The sequence below is a fragment of the Salvelinus sp. IW2-2015 genome, linkage group LG23 (genome assembly GCF_002910315.2).
Source record: "Salvelinus sp. IW2-2015 linkage group LG23, ASM291031v2, whole genome shotgun sequence".
NCBI lineage: Eukaryota > Metazoa > Chordata > Actinopteri > Salmoniformes > Salmonidae > Salvelinus > Salvelinus sp. IW2-2015.
In genome coordinates this window covers 41914369-41936430 of record NC_036863.1, presented here as the reverse complement: position 1 = coordinate 41936430, position 22062 = coordinate 41914369, and the positions used below count along the sequence as shown (strand labels likewise).

At 44.1% G+C, this 22062-nt stretch overlaps 2 protein-coding genes across 2 annotated transcripts; one reads left to right on the top strand and one right to left on the bottom strand.

Moving 5' to 3' along the window:
• Positions 1–337: 337 nt before the first annotated feature.
• Positions 338–12270, bottom strand: LOC111950069 (NHS-like protein 2). Its single transcript, XM_023967415.2, has 7 exons — positions 12164–12270; positions 11731–11777; positions 11065–11156; positions 10482–10631; positions 1855–4172; positions 1504–1642; positions 338–1226 (listed from the first exon to the last, which is right to left on the bottom strand). The coding sequence occupies exons 5-7, from the start codon at positions 4055–4057 to the stop codon at positions 1004–1006; spliced, it is 2565 nt and encodes an 854-aa protein (XP_023823183.1). The 5' UTR covers positions 4058–4172; positions 10482–10631; positions 11065–11156; positions 11731–11777; positions 12164–12270; the 3' UTR covers positions 338–1003.
• A 4055-nt stretch (positions 12271–16325) lies between these two features.
• Positions 16326–21077, top strand: LOC111950240 (G-protein coupled receptor 12-like). The gene is made up of 2 exons (XM_023967659.1): positions 16326–16619; positions 17227–21077. Exons 1-2 carry the CDS (start codon positions 16612–16614, stop codon positions 18242–18244), a joined length of 1026 nt encoding a protein of 341 aa, XP_023823427.1. The 5' UTR covers positions 16326–16611; the 3' UTR covers positions 18245–21077.
• The last annotated feature ends 985 nt before the right edge of the window (positions 21078–22062 follow it).

The following is a 22062-nucleotide window of genomic DNA, read 5'->3' as shown; positions in this document are numbered from 1 at the left end:
AGCACAAATTCTCCCCTTCTGGAACATTAAGGTCTCTTCAATCCAGGGATGTTCCCACTCTAACACTGAACAGGAAAACCATGTTGAAATTGAAACTTAGAGTGGACCTTAGTAGTGGGAGTGAAATACTAAACGCTTGTAATCCAGTCAGTCATATAGTATCAGGAGTGACACATTGAGGACCTAGGGCAAATTACCTGTGGATTATATATACAATTATATGTATACATTTAATATATTAAATCCCATCTATCTATCTCTACCACTCTTAGTAACACCCCTCATGCTCAGAGTCCCCATGCTTGGCTTGAATGTGTAGCAATCCCCACTTTTGAGTGACTAAGTTCTTGAATTACTTAAATTGCTCATTTTCACAGCCCTACCAGTTTACCAATTTTGAATGCAATGTAATTGTAATAGGGAAATATTGGGCGAAAACATTGTCCCTTGAACATATCTTGAATTGATATCAGTTCAATAACCCTGACACTGGAGGAATTATTCATTGATGAAAAGCCAGTCAATAAAACAGCAATCACGTCGAGCCGTTAGTTTGTCCGAGTAAATAAGGGCATCCGTTTTGGGCAGCAGTGGGTTAGGTCAGACGCATACTAATGATCTTGTCATAGACACACAAGCAGCTTCTGTTTTATTTCTGAGCGACACATGACCAAAAGCACAAATGTTGGCAGCTCAAAAACAAATGGTGTAAGCATCACAAGTCAAGGCAAGAAAAATATGTTGACGTGATCAGATTGTCTCAGCTCATAAGCAAAACACAGCTGGCCGACATGTTGTCATATTCACAGTTAGACCTCTGTACGCTGTATTGCCATCACAGAAACAAGTTGTCGGTGTAGCACATAAAGCAATATAAACAATAGCCTCCCCCCGTCCCAGTCCCCCCCCGTCCCTGATTGTCCACAATACTCTCATGCCCCATATTGAGTGATACGTGTTTGCAACACGTTGAGAAACATGAACATTGGAGTTGTTTGATGCTCTATGGTTGACCGACCAGTGGTTTGGTGCTCTTCAGCAGTTCAGCGGCTGACAGTCTCTCCCCAGAGTTGGGTTTGTTGCTCCTCCGCCTCTGCAGAAAAGCCATGAAGTTGTCATTTTTGGAGCTTGACTTCTGGATAACCCCCTGGATGCCTTTAATGGGGGATCCGTAACCTTGTCTGCTGTCAGCTGTTTCTTTGCGACCCAGGAGTTTCTTCTTGGACCTTAAAAAAGGGAGACCGAAAGTAGCCAATTTAATACACTTGTGAAGAAGATTTTTATTTTTTTTAAACAACCATAAGTTGAAAATAATTCTGACAACATATTTCTTTGTGAAGTGTGGTAATGTTTGGTTATTTGTTGGATGGAATTATGTAACTCATTTAGTGTGCATGAAAGCGAACAGGGCCCATCTCTGTATCTCTTTTACTTACGTAATACGGGTAGTTTGTTTTGTGTGTCTATCACAATTCTATTTTGGGGAACAGTAAGTCCCATTACCTGTGTATGATGGTGAATAGGTCCTCAGTAGTTGACTGTGAGTTGTGCTCCAACTCTTCCTCCTCCTGCTCCCCGAGGCACAGTGTTCTCATCTGGGGCATTGCCCTCCTCCCTTCACAGTTCTCATCGAGGAAGAACCCTGTTGGAAAAATATAACACAGTATCATTTCCATTACTTCGTGCAAGAACTAACTCTTAGTTTAAGAACTAACTCATGCCATCTACATATTATTTGTACATATTGATTCGATAGTAACAACATACTATAAAGATGGTTACAGATGATGGTTACAGATAGCATGGAGAGTTCAAAACAGTGCGAATGAGTTTTTCTTATAAAATGAAGAATACCATCTCTTATACTGTGATGGTTGAGATCTTGTCCAGTATAGTCTTTGTCTTGGTATGCATTGGCAGGAGACTGGTATGCACTGGCCGGAGACTGGTATGCACTGGCAGGAGACTGGTATGCACTGGCCGGAGACTGGTATGCACTGGCAGGAGACTGGTATGCACTGGCTGGAGACTGGTATGCACTGGCTGGAGACTGGTATGCACTGGCTGGAGACTGGTATGCACTGGCTGGAGACTGGTAAGCACTGGCTGGAGACTGGTAAGCACTAGCAGGAGACTGGTAATCACTAGCAGGAGACTGGTATGCAGTGGCAGGAGACTGGTAAGCACCACTGGGCCCAGACCAGACATGGCTCCTATTACTCTTTTGTCCCAGTGAGCTGATGGAGGACATGAAGAGGACGTCCGGTTTCTTTGCGACTGGAGGGGGAACCAACTTCTTCTTCCTATCCAGTTCAGCTAGGAGAAATGAGGTCCTTCTCACATCCCTGGTCTCTGAATGGCAGGAGGCGGGTGGTGGGTGTGGGTCAATCACATCATACTGTTGCCTGTCTACAGCTTGCTGCCTCTCAACCATAACCCCATCACTGGCAACACGAGGAAGCTGATGCGACCTTTTAGGTTTTGGTCTCCTTTCCACCATATACATGTCCCCCTGGCTCTCTCTTGGTGAGGCTGGAACGGTCTCTGAGAAATGAGTAGAGACTGAGGAAGACTTTGCCAAATGTATCGGTGGACATTTGTGTGCAGGTGGCTTAGCAGCAACAGGTGGTTTAGCTTTAGGACTGTGGTGGACCAGTGGGCAGCAATCCAACTCCTGTTCCTGTTCCAGCTCCTCCTCCCTGATGACTTCAGGTGAGCCCTCCAGGCCTTTGTCAGAGTCTGAGCTGCTGACAGAACGCAAACGCACATTGCTGAGCTCCTCCTGGGTCACCACAGGCATCACCATCATGCTGGAGCTCAGCCTCTGTCTGGGTCTGGTGGTGCCAGACGACTCAGAGGACTCTGAGTGGCGCCGGGTGGCTTTGGGTTTGACCGCCGCCGGGTCTGGGAGAGGGACGACCCCTGGCAACTCCAGGGATAGCCGCAGCCTGCTGGTCCTGGCTCTGGGGGAGGTGGGCGAGGTGGAGGACTTGGGGCGCATCCTGCAGCCCAAGGGGGAGGGTCCTGTGATGGCAGATGTGAGGACAGGAGGGGGACGAGTCTCACACTGAGAGCTGGACTGGCCACTGGAGGGAGAGACTGAGGCAAGTTGTTGGAAGGGGGACTGCTTACAAGTTAGAGACTGTGGGCGTTGCAAGGGGGGAAGGGGTCTGACTGATTCTGACCTGCTGGAGGATTTTCTTCCCTCATTTACAGTAATACCCATAGCAGGACCTGAGCTTGACATGAGACAGCAGGGCTCAATAGACCTTACTTCACGTAGCTGCCCATTGTCGTTGACTGGTGGCCCAACCCGGGCCTGTACAGGCTGAGCAGGGGACTGCTCCAGGCCCAGCGCCTCCTCTGTCCTCGGTGTGGAGATGAGGATGAGGTCAGGCAGGAAGGAGTCATGGGGGTCAGGGTCCCTGTCGATATAAAGGCTCTTAGTCCTGTTGTCTCTGAGCTTGGTGGCAGATTCTCTCCGGAGGGACACGCTACGGGTTGGCGGCGCCGGCCTCCTCTTGGTCTTCCTCAGGATGATGCTGCGGGACCGCGACCGTGAACCACCGTGATCAGGGGAGACGTCTGGGCTCAACTGGGAGGCGTCGCCTCTGCTAGTGTCCTCTGAGCCGTTGTCAGGGCATAGGTGGACGTAGCTGTCACATCTGCTTCTGGGTGGGACTGGGTGTGAGGCAGTGGCTGCGGAGAAGGAGCGTCCGCGAAACACAGGGTTGTATGCTGGCAGGACCGTCTCCTCATTTTGAATGGGGATGACTATATTACACTCCTTTTCACCTTTTCTACTGGCAGTGTTGGCAGTGGCAGAGAACCCAGAGGATGTTGAGGCGTGGGGGCCAATCTGCTGGGACTGCGAGGTCACAGGGGCTTCTGAAGGGTGACATATGTTTGCAGCATATTGGCACGGGGACTTTACCACGTCAGGGCAAGCGGACGTCGCGGTTGGTCGACATGATGGGGCGTCCCAGTTGGGGGTGAAGGTGGAGCCTTTGGGCCCCTTCCAGGGTTGACTGGTACACATCAGGGCCCTGTGCTCCATGGCATCAGAGACAGGCCTGAGAGACCGGGCAGATCACAGGCTGATTGGCTGAGCAGAGATGGATCCTTGGTGAGATGGCTCCTCTTTAGAGAACAGGGTTTCACTATTCATTCAGCTGGATGAGAAGAGAGAAGAAACAAGTTGTGTGAGTGCGAGCATAGTGGGGTGTTCATCTTGGTCTCAGAAATAAAACCAATATATGCTATTCTGCCTTTTGTTCATTTCCCTTTTGAATTAAGACGTAGTCCATTGAGTACAAGGATACTGTATATAGAGAGATAGTGAGAGTAGGAGAGGGGCGAGAGAGAGCTGTGGCTGGGAAGAAGGAAGGACGTCAGAAAATGTCTGCTTATCTTGGTCTTGTGCTTGATAAAGAAAGAGTGGGTGTTTGCCATGGCAACTGCTACCTGTTCATCCATCGTCGGAGCACAAAAACTCTCCCAGATGAGATCTATACTGCGTGACGTCTGGTTTCTCACCATTTACAGTGCATTGGATGAACAAGATATGCAAAAGCTAATGCCAACAAAAAAAAGTCTGGTTTCTCACCATTTACACTGCATTGGATGAACAAGATATGCAAAAGCTAATGCCAAAAAAAAAAAGCCATCGCCATTAATAAAAGGGAAAGACTGTGTTAAAAAACGTACATTTTGATTGAGGTCGATTGACAAGCTCTATTACGAAGACCTCCCAGGTATATATTGAACAGGAATAAAGAGATGGTAGGAGCAGTGCAGTAATAGTTTCAAGGCTAGTATGATGACTGTTGCTTTGAGATCCACCCATTCAACAATGGAGTACTTGATAACACGTCTCAGCACAGTCAGAGAGAGTGCGGATGAAGTTAGCTAATGAAGATGGTCAATGCTGTTTCATGGGGGAAAGGGTCGTCTGTTATTGTTGGAGGGTGCACCTTCTTTTGGGACAACTAGTAGTGTAAAGACTGTTGTGTACAGCTGCTCTTGGAATCCCCCCTCTTTCATTGCTGGACTCAACCTTAATTCCTTTCAGTCCAAAATCCCTTTTTCCTTCCATTTTCATTTCCTCTCTATCACCTGCTTTCTACCTTGACAACTCTCTGAACAATATACTGTTTAGGAAAAACAAGATTTAACAGTTTCTCTCTTGTAAATGCTAAGTGGGTTATGATGGATTCAAGAGAATGTTTTTGCATGGGTCAGTTGCCATTGGGTAAATCCATTTGAATTGATTCACTTATTCACAGCACCCCTTTTGATTTGAATGAAACCTTCCGTACATATTTGCCCATTGTAGAAGTGCTCAGAAAGTGACTTTTTGGACCTGAATGCCAAAACATTCAGGAGATAAAGGTGATTCAATTTGACACATTTTGCATACCCTACCATACCATGAGACATCCATGTCTTCACCCAGGCTGTATCATAACCGGCAGGGATTGTGAGTCCTATAGGGGGGCGCACAATTGGCCCAGCGTCGTCCAGGTTTGGCTGGGGTAGGCCGTCATTGTAAATAAGAATTTGTTCTTAACTGACTTGCCTAGTTAAATAAAGGTAAAAGAAAAAAAGAAAACTCATCACTGGAAAAGATGAACGATTGAGATTTATATAATTGAAAAGATTACAAACAGGGTTGTCATACTATTTGATCATTTTTGCCTTTTAATGTCAACTATTTAAAAACATGTTAACTCTTAATTTTTTTCCCTTCATATTCACATATGCTTAGACCATATTTTACATAATCTGAGGTATTTGTGATGTGCCCGCCATCGGTTGAATACAGGGTGGGTGTCTTGAATACAGGGTGGGTGTCATGTTTTGACTGATAATGGGAATACAATTGAAATGTATACTTTCAAATGGTACCACAAAGATGGTTGAAGGTCCACACATCAGAGAATGTTGATTTGAATGGGAATATCTGTTGTTTTCAGTTATGCTGTCAATCCAGCATAGGAAACCTATTGAAACATACAAATATAGATAACAGAATAAACATGACCATTTAAGTTGACATTCGACGGTGGGTGGACCGGCGGTCATCTTTGTGGTAGTAATTAGAAGTTACAATTTAATTTACATTTCAATGGTGTACCAGCTAAATTAAGGTGGTCTGAAGGGATAGGTCCATTCTATGAATTCTATATCTATGATTGAAATGACAGCCACACTGTTCTCAAGAGCATGTTGTGTCTCAACCGATGGCTGACACCACACAAAAACCTCATATGATGTGAAATGGGGTCTAAGATACAACATATGCAAATATGAAGATTTATTTGTCTTTTTTTTTTTTAGGTTTATGTGTTTTTAGATCACTGACATTAAAGGTTTCAAAATGATAATTTCATTTTTTCCCCCCAATAAATAATAAAAGAGTTTGACAGCACTGTTTGTAAGCTTTTAATCCAATGACTCCAACCAACCATTACTCTGACATGCAGATGAATGAAAGTCAGAAAAATGAAAAACCGGGGTCTTGGGACTGATAGGGTTAAATTGTATCAATCTCAACCGTTTATCTTTTCCAGGGATGAAGACATGTCTCATTGTATGGTGGGGTATACAAAATGGGTCAACTTTGAGCACCTTTATCTCCTGAATGTTTTGGCATTCAGGTTCAAAAGGTCTCTTTCTGACCACTTCTACCATGGGCAAGAGGTGTGATGTCAAAAAGGGATTGAATTCAAATGGAATTACCCCATTTAGATATACTGGGGATAGGATCAGTCCCATTACCTTTCCTCTAACTAAACAGATAGATAGATATAAACACAGCTTGCAAACATTTGAAAGATTTGAATGAGTTACAGTTCAGATAAGGCATCAGTCAGGGCAGGAGTGCAGCCGTGCATGGGGCTGGGAGGGCATAGGCCCACCCACTTGGCAGCCAGGCCCACCCACTGGGGAGCCAGTCACAGCCGATCAGAATGAGTTTTTCCCCACAAAAAGTCTTTATTACAGACAGAAATACTCCTCAGTAATTGATTGGACATGATTTGGAAAGGCACACACATGTCTACATAAGGTCCAACAGTTGACAGTGCATGTCAGAGCAAAAACCAAGCCATCAGGTCGAAGGAATTGTCCGTAGAGCTCTGAGACAGGATTGTGTCGAGGCAGAGATCTGGGGGGTACCAAAAAATGTCTGCAGCAGTGAAGGTCCCCAAGAATACAGTGGCCTTATCATTCTTAAATGGAAGAAGTTTGGAACTACCAAGACTTCCTAGAGCTGGCCGACCAGCCAAACTGAGCAAACAGGGGAGAAGGGCCTTGGTCAGGGAGGTGACCAAGAAACCGATGGTCACTCTGACAGAGCTCCAGAGTTCCTCTGTGGAGATGGTAGAACATTCCAGAAGAACAACCATCTCTGCAGCACTCCACCAATCAGGCCTTTATGTTTGAGTGGCCAGACGGAAGCCACTCCTCTGTAAAAGGCACATGACAGCCCGCTTGGAGTTTGCCAGAAGGTACCTAAAGGACTCTGACCATGAGAAACAAGATGCTCTGGTCTGATAAAACCAAGATTGAACTCTTTGGCCTGAATGTCTGGAAGAAACCAGGCACCGCTCATTACCTGGCCAATACCATCCCTACGGTGAAGCATGGTGGTGGCAGCATCATGCTGTGTGGATGTTTTTCAGCTGCAGGGACTGGGAGACTAGTCAGGATCGAGGGAAAGATGAATGGAGCAAAGTACAGAGAGATTTTTGATGAAAACCTGCTCCAGAGCGCTCAGGACCTCAGACCGGGGAGAAGGTTCACCTTCCAACAGGACAAGGACCCTAGGCACACAGCCAAGACAACACAGGAGTGGTTTCGGGACAAGTTTCTGAATGTCCTTGAGTGGCCCAGCCAGAGCCTGCACTTGAACCCGATTGAACAACTCTGGAGAGACCTGAAAATAGCTGTGCAGCGACGCTCCCCATCCAACCTGACAGAGCTTGAGATGTTCTGCAGAGAAGAATGGGAGAAACTCCCCAAATACAGGTGTGCCAAGCTTTTAGCATCATACCCAAGAAGACTCAAGGCTGTAATCGCTACCAAAGGTGCTTCAGAAAAGTACTGAGTGAAGGGCCTGAATACTTATGTAAATGTGATATTTCAGTTTTTTATGTGTAATAAATTTGCTAATATTTCTAAAAACCTGTGGGGTAAATATGGGGTATAGTGTGTAATTTGGTGAGCGGATTTCTTTTTGCAAAAGTGAAGGGGTCTGAATACTTTCCGTGTGTGTGTGTGTGTGTGTGTGTGTGTATACATACAATACCATACATACATCATACATACAGTACCAGTCAAAGTTTGGACACACCTACTCATTCCAAAGGTTTTTATTTTTACTATTTTCTCCATTGTAGAATAATAGTGAAGACAAAACTATGAAATAAACATATAATATCATGTAGTAACCAAAAAAAGTGTTAAACAAATCAAAAAATATTTTATATTTCAGATTCTTCAAAGTAGCCACCCATTGCCTTGATGACAGCTTTGCACACTCTTGGCATTCTCTCAACCAGCTTCATGTGGTAGTCACCTGGAATGCATTTCAATTACAGGTGTACCTTGTTAAATGTTAATTTGTGGAATTTCTTTCCATCTTAATGCGTTTTAGCCAATCAGTTGTGTTGTGACAAGGTAGGGGTGGTATACAGAAGATAGCCTATTTGGTAAAAGATCAAGTCCATATTATGGCAGGAACAGCTCAAATAAGCAAATAGAAACGACAGTCCATCATTATTTAAGACATGAAGGTCAGTCAATTCGGAAAATGTCAACTTTAAAAGTTTCTTCAAGTGCAGTCGCAAAACCCTAAGCACCGTGATGTAAACTGGCTCTCATGAGGACCACCACAGGAAAGGAAGACCCAGAGTTACCTCTGCTGCAGAGGATAAGTTAATTAGAGTTACCAGCCTCAGAAATTGCAGCCCAAATAAATGCTTTACTGAATTCAAGTAACAGACACATCTCAACATCAACTGTTCAGAGGCGACTGTGTGAATCAGGCCTTCATGGTCCAATTGCTGCAAAGAAACCACTACAAAAGACACCAATAGGAAGAAGAAACTTGCTTGGGCCAAGAAACATGATCAATGGACATTAGACCGGTGGAATTCTGTCCTTTGGTCTGATGAGTCCAAATTTGAGATTTTTAGTTCCAACCGCCGTGTCTTTTTGAGGTGAACGGATGATCTCAGCATGTGTGGTTCCCACCATGAAGCATGGAGGAGGAGGTGTGATGGTGTGGGGGTGCTTTGCTGTTGACACTGTCAGTGATTTATTTAGAATTCAAGGCACACTTAACCAGCATGGCTACCACAGCATTCTGCAGTGATACGCCATCCCATCTGGTTTGCGCTTAGTGGGACTATCATTTGTTTTTCAACAGGACTATGACACAAAACACACCTCCAGGCTATGTAAGGGCTATTTGACCAAGAAGGAGAGTGATGGAGTGCTGCATAAGATGACCTGGCCTCCACAATCACACGACTCCAACCCAATTGAGGTGGTTTGGAAAGAGTTGGACTGCAAGGTGAAAGAAAAGCAGCCAACAAGTGCTCAGCATATGTGGGGACTCCTTCAAGACTGTTGGAAAAGCATTCCAAGTGAAGCTGGTTGAGATAATACCAAGAGTGTGCAAAGCTGTCATCAAGGCAACGGGTGACTACTTTGAAGAATCTCAAATTTAGAATATGTTTTGATTTAGTTAACACTTTTTGTTGGTTACTACATGAGTCCATATGTGTTATTTAATAGTTGTGATGTCTTCACTATTTTTCTACAATGTAGAAAATAGTACAAATTAAGAAAAACCCTTGAATGAGTAGGTGTGTACAAACTTTTGACTGGTACTGTATATATAAACATATACACATACATACATACATGTACACACACAAAAGCCTGTAAACACACACATGCATGCACACATTCATGCACACATGTTTGCACATGCAGATGCACACACTCACACGTGCATACATGCACCCACATATGCATGCACATTGCACACGCACACACAACCTCTCACAACACACACGCACACACACGCACACACACACACACACACACACACACGCAATAACAACAACGCTTAAAATAGAGGGCTTGCTGACATAATCATGTCCATGTTTTACCTTTCCAGATAGATGAGAGCGAGATGGAGATAGCGAGGGAGACGTGTACACACTGTAGATAGACAGAGACCCTCGACTTCCTTGAATAAATACATACTAATTTGAACAATAAACATGCCATTATTTGACATAAACCACACAGCTCTGTCTGCATGTCTACATACATGAAGTCAAAATGAGCCTATGACCGAATGAACGGACAGCAGTGGCATACTGTCATCTCGACCTTCCTGTAAAACAGAGCCTGATTAACGTGCCCATAAACCCCTCCAAACCCCTGTGTTGTCCCCCTCCTACCTTACAGCTTGCTTCAGGAGATAGAGCTGTGGCTTCCGATGCCGCACTCCTACATCCACTCTACAGTCTGCACCTATGGCCCAATGCATTCACGTGCTGTTGCCATGACAATTGGAAGTGGGCTGCTGCTTGCTCTGAGTTCGTCGGATGCTGAGAGAGGGAGAGGGAGAGGTAGAAAGACAGACAGGGGAGAACAGAGGATGGACATCAAAATTGTTTTCTGATGGTGTGTGGAGCACATTTGCCTCTAAGGGACAAGAAGGGTATTGAACAGTTTCAAAGAGGCTGGGACATCAAAATAGTTCTGTGGACTCAAGACAGCTGCAGCGTGACAAGAATTGACATACAGACTTAACATGACTTGATATTCCTGGTATGCCTTGGTTGGTTTACACTGAGGAGTATAGATAATGTAGGTACGTTTCTACTTCACAACCATGCAATGTACAGTGCTGTATTTGCAAGTCATTCCCAGCTGTTTTGCTAAGTTGACTTTGCCAGATGGAAATGTTCAACTCCAACAAATGTTGATGTAAATAAAAGCATGAAAGCTTGAGACACTTGAACGTCAACTTACAATCACCTCAGTTTTATTTTTATTTTTTTTATCTCAATGGGTGTGTCCAGAAGTTCATGTCATGAGTGGCTGCTCGCTCAGGAACATCCCTTCAGATGCTGTAGAAAGATAAACCCTGTTTATGTTCGTATCAGGGTTTAATAACAATCAACAAGTGTCATGCCGTACAGTCAAATTCAACTAAATTACTGATGCATGATGTAGCAGGTGTTGACAGTAACAACTGAGGCGAAAGATGACAGAGATGAGAAAGATTAACTGGGTCCGATCTCTTCGGCTAATGACAGTCTACCCTTTTTGTACTAATGGCGAGAGAGCTGTTGACCAACGTTTCACAACTTCTGGGAAACGTCCTCTGCACATACGTTTTCCTGCTAACTGAACAGTTCAACACATACATTGTAGTCTGACGACTCACACAAAATGATTCAGCTGATCTTTCGTTTTTTCATTGCGGAGAAGAGACTAACGTCCATGGGCGGGGTGTAACGTTTGGCCGGAGCTTGGAGTCTGGGTAGCCAGGCAAAGACTATTCTGTGATACACATGTGAATAGAGCATTTGGAGGCCTTCATGACCTTGGTGGGAATGCTGGGTTTATGACTATGCTAATCATAGCAAGAAAAGTAGACCCATTACAATACAACAGACAATTCATGCACTCAAACCTTACCGAGCTTTGCTGTGCCAATTGTTTCTTGATCAGAGTCAATGTGAATCCTTGAAATGAAAAGGCTGGGTATTATTCAAGCAAGCTTTGCTTCTTTCCCAAGAGTAAACTTAGATGGTGCATGAACATTCAATTTCTTCCTTTTTAATACCATGCCGACATGACCTACTAAATTGTATTTCAGTGCACTGAATCTTTATTCATTTGCCGCATTACATTAAGAAAAGTAAAGGTAGCAAAGGAATCATTGTACTTTTGAAATACTTGAACTTGCTACTGGTCATCTTCATGCCATGAGCCTTAGCTGATCATAAAGAGCTCAAAACTGAGAGTTTATTGAATGGCCATCAATTCACCATTCCATACTGACGTTATCAATTGAAACCTGCAACCCTGGTAGAACAAGCCTTTATAATATAGAAACCAAATCACGTACCTTTTTACATGCAGGAAAGGAGCTCACGATCAGCATCCTCAAGCTGCTGAATGAGATGGTGAGTTGTCTCTCTAGACCTGGCTGTAAACCCCCACTCTTGTCACATATGTCCCAATATGACCCAATGTTCCTCAAATGTAACTTCTAAATCAGCCCCTCCCTTAGAACACAGGAAGTGGCTGTGTACCAGGCGTTGTGACAGGAAACCAGAGCAGGGGAGTGATTAGGGCTGGGGCTCAATGATCAGGGTCAAGGGTTCAGTGGAAGGTGAGAAGCATCGAATGTACACCACACCCCTTGCTTCCTTACAGGCAGACATCATGCTCACACACCCTCCTGGGGATTGCTGAAGTTGATTGGGCGTCTTACAGTGATGATGGGGATATATGGATGGTGTAAAACATTACTGGTTATCAATTTTCCCTCAAAAAAATGGAGTGTGTTTACTGTGAACACTGAGGCTGTACCCGCTTTAAGTTACAGCTTTAACAGTGGCCAAGTAGACTACTGTGGCTATTTGATCATAATGTAGGCCTACCAGAGTCTCCTACCGTCAAAAAAAACGGAGGATATGCATCCCATAACATTTTAACATGGAAATAGCTGTTCTATCATTCAGCCTACAGTAGCAGCCAATGTGTGGGGCTCAATGCCTACATTCCATGAGACTTTTGAAAATAAATATGCAGGGCTTGACATGAACCTGCTTATCCACTTGTTCTTCAGACAAGGAGGTGTCTGAAAATGTTGTGTTTGATGCAAGAAACCACTTTACAAAAAAAAGAATCTGACAAATTATGCTATGCTCTGCCTATTGGCTACTTAGCTATTCAAGACAATCTCAAAATACAACGCTTCCCCTTTAAGACATCAAATAAAGCTCTTCACCTGACTTGCTTTTCAAAGATGGATAGAAATGCACACATTCTGTGCTCTTGTAGGAAACAACCACCCATTGTTGACTAGAAATTAGCTATAACTGGGCTAATAACTCACTAACTAGCTAAGAATATAAACAAAATGTGCACGTGGCTGCATGCAGCTCTCACTTTGATCTCAAAACAAGCGCATCTACTCGTGACCGCTGTAGCCTAAACACAGTCCAGTTCAAAGTGAATGGCACAGATCCATACAGTATATGGCAATGGCTATTTGCATATAGGCCTACTGCAGGTCTGATTGGTTGTGGCGCACCTGCCTGTGTAGAGTACAGGCCTGTCAACGTAATAGAATCCTACTCCAATGTGCTCTGCCTACAAGACAATCTCTTTCACAATTAGTTTTGCATAGTTTGTTTTGTTTCAGTATATTGCATTGAAAGTGGCAAATATTGGGTTGATTCGATCACAATTCCCAATGTAAGGGGGAAATGTCTATTGTGTTAACTAAAGGGGAAAACTGTAGAAAGTCGATTGCAGTTCAATCTCGTGCTACTCTGCGCTGGCTCATATTTCTTCTGTTGAGGCAGTCTTGGTGAGCTGCTTGACCACGCACGCGTGCACCTTAGAGAGAACACTGCTGGTGATAGTTAATTGGTCTTCATAATACAAGTACCAATAAAAATACTTTGCCAAGTCAAAGCTCAGTTTAGGGTCAATTTGTTTTTGACAGTCCTTTTCAACCAGCTAACGAGTTACTCTGTAATCGCCAGTGTTGAGGTCAAACTTTTCAAGGTCAAAAGATTTCAGCTGCCTTACGATTCCCTATTTTGACAGCTATTTCATTTCAGTTCCATGTTGAGGCTGAAGCTTGACAGTGGTTTCACTCAATTATAGCTGACTAAATCAAATCAAATACATTTTTATTTGTCACATGCGCCGAATACAACAGGTGTAGACCTTAAAGTGAAATGCTTACTTACAATCCCTTAACCGACAATGCAGTTTTAAGAAAATCCCCCCCAAAAAGTAAGAGAAATTAGCTAGCAAATAATTAAAGAGCAGCAGTAAATAACAATAGTGGGGTGCGGCGCTATACATACAGGGGTACCGGTACAGAGTCAATGGGTCAATGTGCGGGGGCACCGTTGTCGAGGTAATTGAAGTAATCATGTACATGTAGGTACAGTTATTAAAGTGGCTATGCATAAATAATAACAGAGAGTAGCAGCAGTGCAAATAGTCTGGGTAGCCATTTGATTAGCTGTTCAGGAGTCTTATGACTTGGGGGTAGAAGTTGTTTAGAAGCCTCTTGGACATAGACTTGGCACTCCGGTACCGCTTGCCGTGAGGTAGCAGAGAGAACAGTCTATGACTAGGGTGGCTGGAGTTTGACAATTTTTAGGGCCTTCCTCTGACACCGCCTGGTATAGAGGTACTGGATGGCAGGAAGCTTGGCCCCGGTGATGTACTGGGCCGTACGCACTACCCTCTGTAGCGCCTTGTGGTCGAAGGCCGAGCAGCTGCCATACCAGGCAGTGATGCAACCCGTCAGGATGCTCTCAATGGAGCAGGTATAAAACTTTTTGAAGATCTGTGGACCCATGCCAAATCTTTTCAGTCTCCTGAGGGGGAATAGGTTTTGTCGTGCCCTCTTCACGACTGTATTGGTGTGCTTGGACCATGTTAGTTTGTTGGTGATGTGGACAGCCCCGTCGATGAGAATGGGTACATGCTCAGTCCTATTTTTCCTGTGGTCCACAATCATCTCCTTTGTCTTGATCACGTTGAGGGAGAGGTTGTTGTCCTTGCACCACACGGTCAGGTCTCTGACCTCCTCCCTGAGGGGCCCTCGTGTTGAGGTTCAGCGTGGCGGATGTGTTGTTCCCTACCCTTACCACCTGGGGGGCGGCCCGTCAGGAAGTCCAGGATCCAGTTGCAGAAGGAGGTGTTTAGTTCCAGGGTCCTTAGCTTAGTGATGAGCTTTGAGGGCACTATGGTGTTGAACGCTGAGCTGTAGTCAATGAATAGCATTCTCACATAGGTGTTCCTTCTGTCCAGGTGGGAAAAGGCAGTGTGGAGTGCAATAGAGATTATGTGGATCTGTTGGTGCGGTATGCAAATTGGAGTGGGTCTAGAGTTTCTGTGATAATGGTATTTATGTGAGCCATGACCAGCCTTTCAAAGCATTTCATGGCTACAGACGTGAGTGCTACGGGTCGGTGGTCATTTAAGCAGGTTACCTTAGTGTTCTTGAAACATGTTGGTATTACAGACTCAGACAGGGAGAGGTTGAAAATGTCAGTGAAGACTCTTGCCAGTTGGTCAGCGCGTGCTCGCAGTACACGTGCTAGTAATCCATCTGGCCCAGCGGCCTTGTGAATGTTGACCTGTTTAAAGGTCTTACTCACATCGGCTGCGGAGAGCGTGATCACACAGTCGTCCGGAACAGCTGATGCTCTCATGCATGTTTCAGTGTTACTTGCCTCAAAGCGAGCATAGAAGTTATTTAGCTCGTCTGGTAGGCTCTTGTCACTGGGCAGCTCTCGGCTGTGCTTTCCTTTGTAGTCTGTAATAGTTTGCAAGCCCTGCCACATCCGAATAGCGTCGGAGCCGGTGTAGTATGATTCAATCTTAGTCCTGTATTGATGCTTTGCCTGTTTGATGGTTCGTCGGAGGGCATAGCGGGATTTCTTATAAGCTTCCAGGTTAGAGTCCCGCTCCTTGAAAGTGGCAGCTCTACCCTTTAGCTCAGTGCGAATGTTACCTGTAATCCATGGCTTCTGGTTGGGGTATGTACATACAGTCACTGTGGGGACGACGTCCTCAATGCACTTATTGATAAAGCCAGTGACTGATGTGGTGTGCCATCGGATGAATCCCGGAACATGTTCCAGTCTGTACTAGCAAAACAGTCCTGTAGTTTAGCATCTGCATCATCTGACCACTTTTTATTGACCGAGTCACTGGTGCTTCCTGCTTTAATTTTTGTGTGTAAGCAGGAATCAGGAGGATAGAGTTATGGTCACATTTGCCAAATGGACAACTCCATGGTGAAGGAAGTTTCATTTTGTCAGCTAACTAAATTATAGACATAGCAAAATCTGGATGTTTCTTTGGCAAGCAGAGCCTTTAAAGTAATATACTGCCACCTACAGGTTCCAGGTTTACAAACAGTTGTCTACCCATACTGGTATGCTACTGTCAGAGCAGGGGGATGCTCTGAATAACACATCGGTAAAGAATGGAGAGGGAGCACTTGACGTCATTTGGAGAATAATCCACAGGACCAATAGGATTGAAACAAGCAAGAGTCAATGCCAGCGAATTGCCAACATCACTAGCAGTGTGTCACCCACGTCTTAACGTCCTCCTGTGAGAAATCGATTTACAAAAGATTTGTTACAATAACGGCAAAAGACAAGAGGGGTGAGACGGCGCCAGCAGTTACTGGTGATAGTCTCCACCTGGGCGCTCCACGTCTCCATCTTCCCTGTTAAGGAATGCGCCTGGGTAGACCTCAACAAGCCATCGCAACATCACTTGACTGACTGATAGTGACACGCATGGATGCTCTGGTTAGTGGTCAGTTTATATATCTACATATTATGTGATGTTCAGGTTTAGACTACAGAGAAATGATAGACTAGAGAACCACTTTCTCACAGAAATGTCTTCGTATGTTTTTTGACCTTAGCAGGCCTTTATAATCAGGCGAGGGGGTACAATAGCCTACATGTGTGGATTAATAATATTGACGACAAGCCCAAAGTGAAACAACCCATATCTAATTTTTGGGCATCCTATTACTAATCGAAATGACAAAGATCTCAAATTAGATCAAAGACAACCCATTAATTTCCATGTTTATCCTTTCATTCAAGTTCTGCTTAAACAGCCAATGTGTGATGTCAATACTCCCTACAGAGGGGCTCTCGTTTCAATTTAACTCTTTGCTCTAAATGTTGAGTCAACGGAGGGAATCATAAGTAGTAAAATGTGGAGTTTTAGCAATGCATTCACTTCGCAATTTGCCGTGCGGCAGTCTAATGAGTCACATGTTTTATTTGGAAATATGTAAAATACACTCTTGAACGCAAATGTCTTTACACTGTACATTTCCTCCGGTGGTCACTCTGAAATTGTCTCTATCTCGCGCCCCCTCCCCTTCTCTGTCTTTCTCAGTGATGATTCACTCTCTGCCGCAGCAATGAGTAACCAATTCAAAAACACCTCTTCCTCAACCTGGGATGTTCAAGAAGGAGGGAATTCCACACCACCTCCATCATTCCAGTTCGAGCTGGAACCGGTGGTCATAAGCGTCAACCCCTGGGATATAGTCCTGTGTGTCACGGGAACCCTAATGTCCTGCGAAAATGCAATTGTCCTTGCCTTAATTATTTACACGCCCACCCTGAAAGCGCCCATGTTTGTGTTGATAGGGAGCTTGGCTTTTGCGGACCTATTGGCGGGGCTAGGTTTGATAGTGAATTTCACCATCACCTACATTTTTGACACGGGATTCGTGACGCTGCTATCAGCTGGACTGCTCATCACTGCTTTTTCGGCCTCCGTTCTCAATATCCTGGCAATCACGGTGGATAGATACCTCTCCCTTTACAACGCACTAACTTACCACACGGAACGAACGGTGATTTTTACCATCGTCACACTGGTGCTCATTTGGGTGACTAGCATCACTCTGGGCGCGCTACCGATCATGGGTTGGAACTGCCTTAAAGATGAGACGACGTGCAGCATTTGCGCCCCCATTGATAAAAGTCACGCCGCTGCGCTGGCGGTGACTTTTCTTTTTGTATTTGCACTTATTTTGCAACTATACCTCCAGATTTGCAAGATTGCGTTTCGGCACGCGCAGCAAATCGCCGTGCAGCAGAAGTTCATGACTACCTCCCACTCCTCCTCCCCCACCACTAAAGGGGTATCCACCCTCTCCATTATCCTTGGCACCTTTGCATTGTGCTGGATCCCTTTCGCCATGTACTCTCTGGTGGCTGACATCGGATATCCCCCTATCTATACCTACGTCACCGCTCTGCCGGCCATTTGTCACTCTATGATAAACCCCGTCATTTATGCTTTCAGAAATCCTGACATACAGAAATCTATGAGAATCGCTTGTTGTTGTGGATGTGTGTCTTCCAACTTTTCTCTGCGACCAAGGACACCAAGTGATGTCTAGGCAAACGTTTGAACGTTATAGCCTGTCAAGTAGTTACAAGCACATCACAATCTGACTGACTATGCCGAAAAGTTTTGTAAGTGTTTTTTGCGTGTGTGTGTATGTGTGTGTGTGTGCATTTCGTTTGTATTGAATAACTGTCCTCTTGTTGCATCTTTTACTGATGATAGAATTGGGATAGGCCCCTCTGTTCTCGAAATATAGTCGTTCAATCTCTCTAAAAGTGTATTGTGCCAGAGCTACTTGCACAGTATTGATGCACCTTTAATGTGGAGGTAGTAGCCTTCACTGTATAGTAAAGGCCTCATATTACACCCTTTATATTATAATAGATGCGTTTATAAGTGTACCCCACTGGACACAGACGTCAATTCAGCTCAAGTCAATTTTATTCCACGTTGGTTCAACGTTGATTCAACTAGTGTGCGCCCATTGGGACATGCCTTGTGCAGTTACTCGGTGTTGCTCATAAAGTATGCAGAGTAGCCTAGCCCCCTGACTCAATAGGCAAATACCTGTTCTGTGTCAGCACAATAGGGGGAAGGAAACAAACTAATTCTGAAGTCCCCGTATTGATTCAATTCATTTGGGAATAATGTTTTATCAAAGGTTGTTGAATGTTCATCCGAATGATGCTGAGACGTGGTAGGCTACTGACTTACTGCGTCTCTGCACCTTCAACACGATGTTGAAACTGTCCCCTCAGTCTGTAAAATGTTGGGGCAAGTGAAAGTGAGCTGATTTTGTGATTAGCTAACCTTTTATTGCGAGGGAGAAAGGCTGGAATGAGTGGACAGCTCAATTCAGCGCCGGCCTTTTCAGCACCATGGACAGTGAAACGTGAGCTATCACCCACTCAATAACGCACGCGTATGCCTGGTTATGCGAGCTCTGTGGCGTAATCTGCCATAAATAATACAGCAGCAGCAGAGAATAACCCTCACTCGTGTGCATATTGAATTCAAGACAAAAACAGCAACATAGTGTCAGCCAAAGTTTTCCAAATGAACGCGCCCAGACAGTATCACATATTCCCAGTATGACAGGGCCCTCTAAATGTTTAAAGTGGTAAACTCCTTACATTCGCCACGCACAACACTACTTGCTTATCATTACAATAGCCCACGTGCAATATCTGTACGCCCAAAGCCTACACATCCTCGGTAGACATAACACATCGACATCTGATTGCGGACAGACGTCATAATGTATTGCTTTATTGGTTATAACGTTGCTCGTGTTTTCACAGCGAATCAATATTTGTCACACCTAGATTAGTCTGTAGGGTAGTTGTACATAACAGGTGCAGTGCATCTACATTATGCAAACGATACAGTTTTGTTCCGCTGTTATGTCACTCGTTCCAAAAGTCGGTAAACACCAATTTTCTACGGAATGTCTTAATTGTTTTGCCTTACTATGTCTCACTGGCAATAATGTATAACTTGTGTATAGTGATAAACTGAATGACATGTATATGTTGGTTCTCAATAGAAAGTGATCAATATACTGAACAAATAGCCATTTGCCAGTTTATGACTGTATGGTACAGTATCAGCAGCTCTATGACGTCAATAATGTATGGTGTACAGCGCTTGAATGATAATGCAACGTCTGTTGTTTGAGATGTGTGTGGAGACCCCTTAGGCTCATCTACTGCCTATTCTCTAGTGGTGCAGCCAAAGAGCTGCAATAAGCAATCCACAATCATTGGAACCCCCTATTTTTTCAGTCAACATTGGTGGGAACTCTGCAACCAGTGTCATCACTATTGAATTGAAGTCGGTGTTGTGTGTGCCGCCAAGCTTTGCTTGTGTTAGTACTGTATGGAATGCTTGTGTCCGATTCAGATGATTCACTGTCGCTCATTCACCACAGTCAGCATGATTGATTCAGCTATTTAGTTCTCACAGGGGTTAGAAGTCCATAAGGTCTTATCGTATTGATATAAAGCTATATTTTTATATATTTATTGAAAAAAAAATGTATGTAGTTTGTTTATCTATTTTTTTTTTATCATAAATTATTCATTTTGTCTTTAGGAAAAAACGTATATGTGTCTCGTTCAATGTATTCAAGGAATTAATGTTTTCCAAAACGACGCCAAACGATTGCAACACTACTGTCAAATTCGTTTGCTTTCTCAAGATCCTGGACTACTCGTTGTGTTGCATTGGGGACTTCTGTTCAAAACACTGCACCATATTGTCCCCAAGACAGGGTTTTAGTCGAGGTTTTCGTAACAAAGGCAATCAACCAAATCTGTAGCACCTAGATATCCAACTAGGTGTCTGTGGGAAAGGTCAATAAATGTTTGTTTACCGCTCGTCTGTTTTGGGTCACTCAGTTGGGTCCTGGCTTGATGCACTCTGGGACAGATGGAGGCACAGTGACCGCTGCCGTGTGTGATGCGACTGCCTTTGAAGACAAACAGGATCTAACAACAGCTATCTGTGTCTGTCTGGTGTGGGAAAAGTCCATTGAACTCAGAAAGAGACACAGGGAGTAAATTCCAAAACACTGTACCACTGGAAGGTTCTGGAATTTTGGAAAGAACTACACCTCCAAAACATACAACAGAAGAGCTCTCTATGGATTAGTGGAATTGTGCGAAACATGAGATATTCATACTCACAAGGTCCTTATTAATTGTATTTGTACAGTACCACATCTAGTGGGGATTTACCTGTACTTATAAAATACCATCCTTAGAGTGTGGCTATTACAGCTGGGCAATAAATACTGTGTTCTCCCTGGGCTCAGAATGAGCTGTTCCCTTCCATGTTGTGGATCTTATGAGTTCATTTGTCCCTATGCCCTTCCTGCCGTCACAGATGGCCAGATGGCCCGACGTGGTGGGTGGTGGTCACACTGTACACGCAAAAAAAATAACGACGTACAAATGTCTCTCGGGACTAGTGCATAAATTGGTTGTTCACATTCGAGGGATACTGTACAATAGGAAAGTTGTGTCAATGGAATAGGTCAGTGATTTGCAATAAACAGCCACAAGAGGATCCAAGACAAAAGTAAGCCATCGTAACACTTATTTTCATTTTATTACCTCCTCATACATGCACTTTTGTTTTCCAGGTTCGATCAGTGTGATAGTCATTTCATATCTAGATACCCAAATTCATTTTACACACGCAGTGTTACAAAAAATCTATACAACAATGAATTGTAAAACACAGTAGTTGTACAAACACATGACTTAATAGAACACAGTGTTCGAAACACTGCTATGAACCCTCGCTCATCTCTTCCAGTAGAACATTAGTCAAAATGGACGACAAGCCCACCAGCAATCAGATACTATCTCTCCAGGCCTTCAACATAAAATAAGTGAGTCAGAAAAGAAGGAAACAGCAAGGCATTGAGATATTCTCTTTCGCTCACACACACACACACACACACACACACACACACACACACACACACACACACACACACACACACACACACACACACACAAAGTACAATAGAGAAAATAAACCCCTAAATAACTGCCATGTTAGGGTCTGTCTTACACAGTAGTCATTAGTCAACCAGCAAATCTTTAGCAAATTATGTAAACCAAAAACGACAACTGATGTTAAACACTGCCAGTTAGGGTATCAATACTCAACCACAACACTGTAAACAATTGAACAAAGTGACAAAATAAAAAGGAACGTCCCTCAGATAACAAAAAAGCCGTGTTGACGATACGGTTACAGCTACAGTATCATATGTCCAAAAGTATCCACCCACCTGATTAACACTTGATGTGACATCATCTTCATATGCACAGTTATCGCAAACAGCACAGCCAGAAT

What these genes read in the sequence shown, in the direction of transcription:
- LOC111950069 (XM_023967415.2), bottom strand. Translation starts at nt 4,057, where the DNA reads ATGGAGCACAGGGCCCTGATGTGTACCAGTCAACCCTGGAAGGGGCCC. An exon ending in CCATCACAGTATAAGAGATG is followed by an intron (nt 1,643 to 1,854) that starts GTATTCTTCATT and finishes TTTTTCCAACAG; the next exon opens with GGTTCTTCCTCGATGAGAAC. An exon ending in CTATTCACCATCATACACAG is followed by an intron (nt 1,227 to 1,503) that starts GTAATGGGACTT and finishes CCCTTTTTTAAG; the next exon opens with GTCCAAGAAGAAACTCCTGG.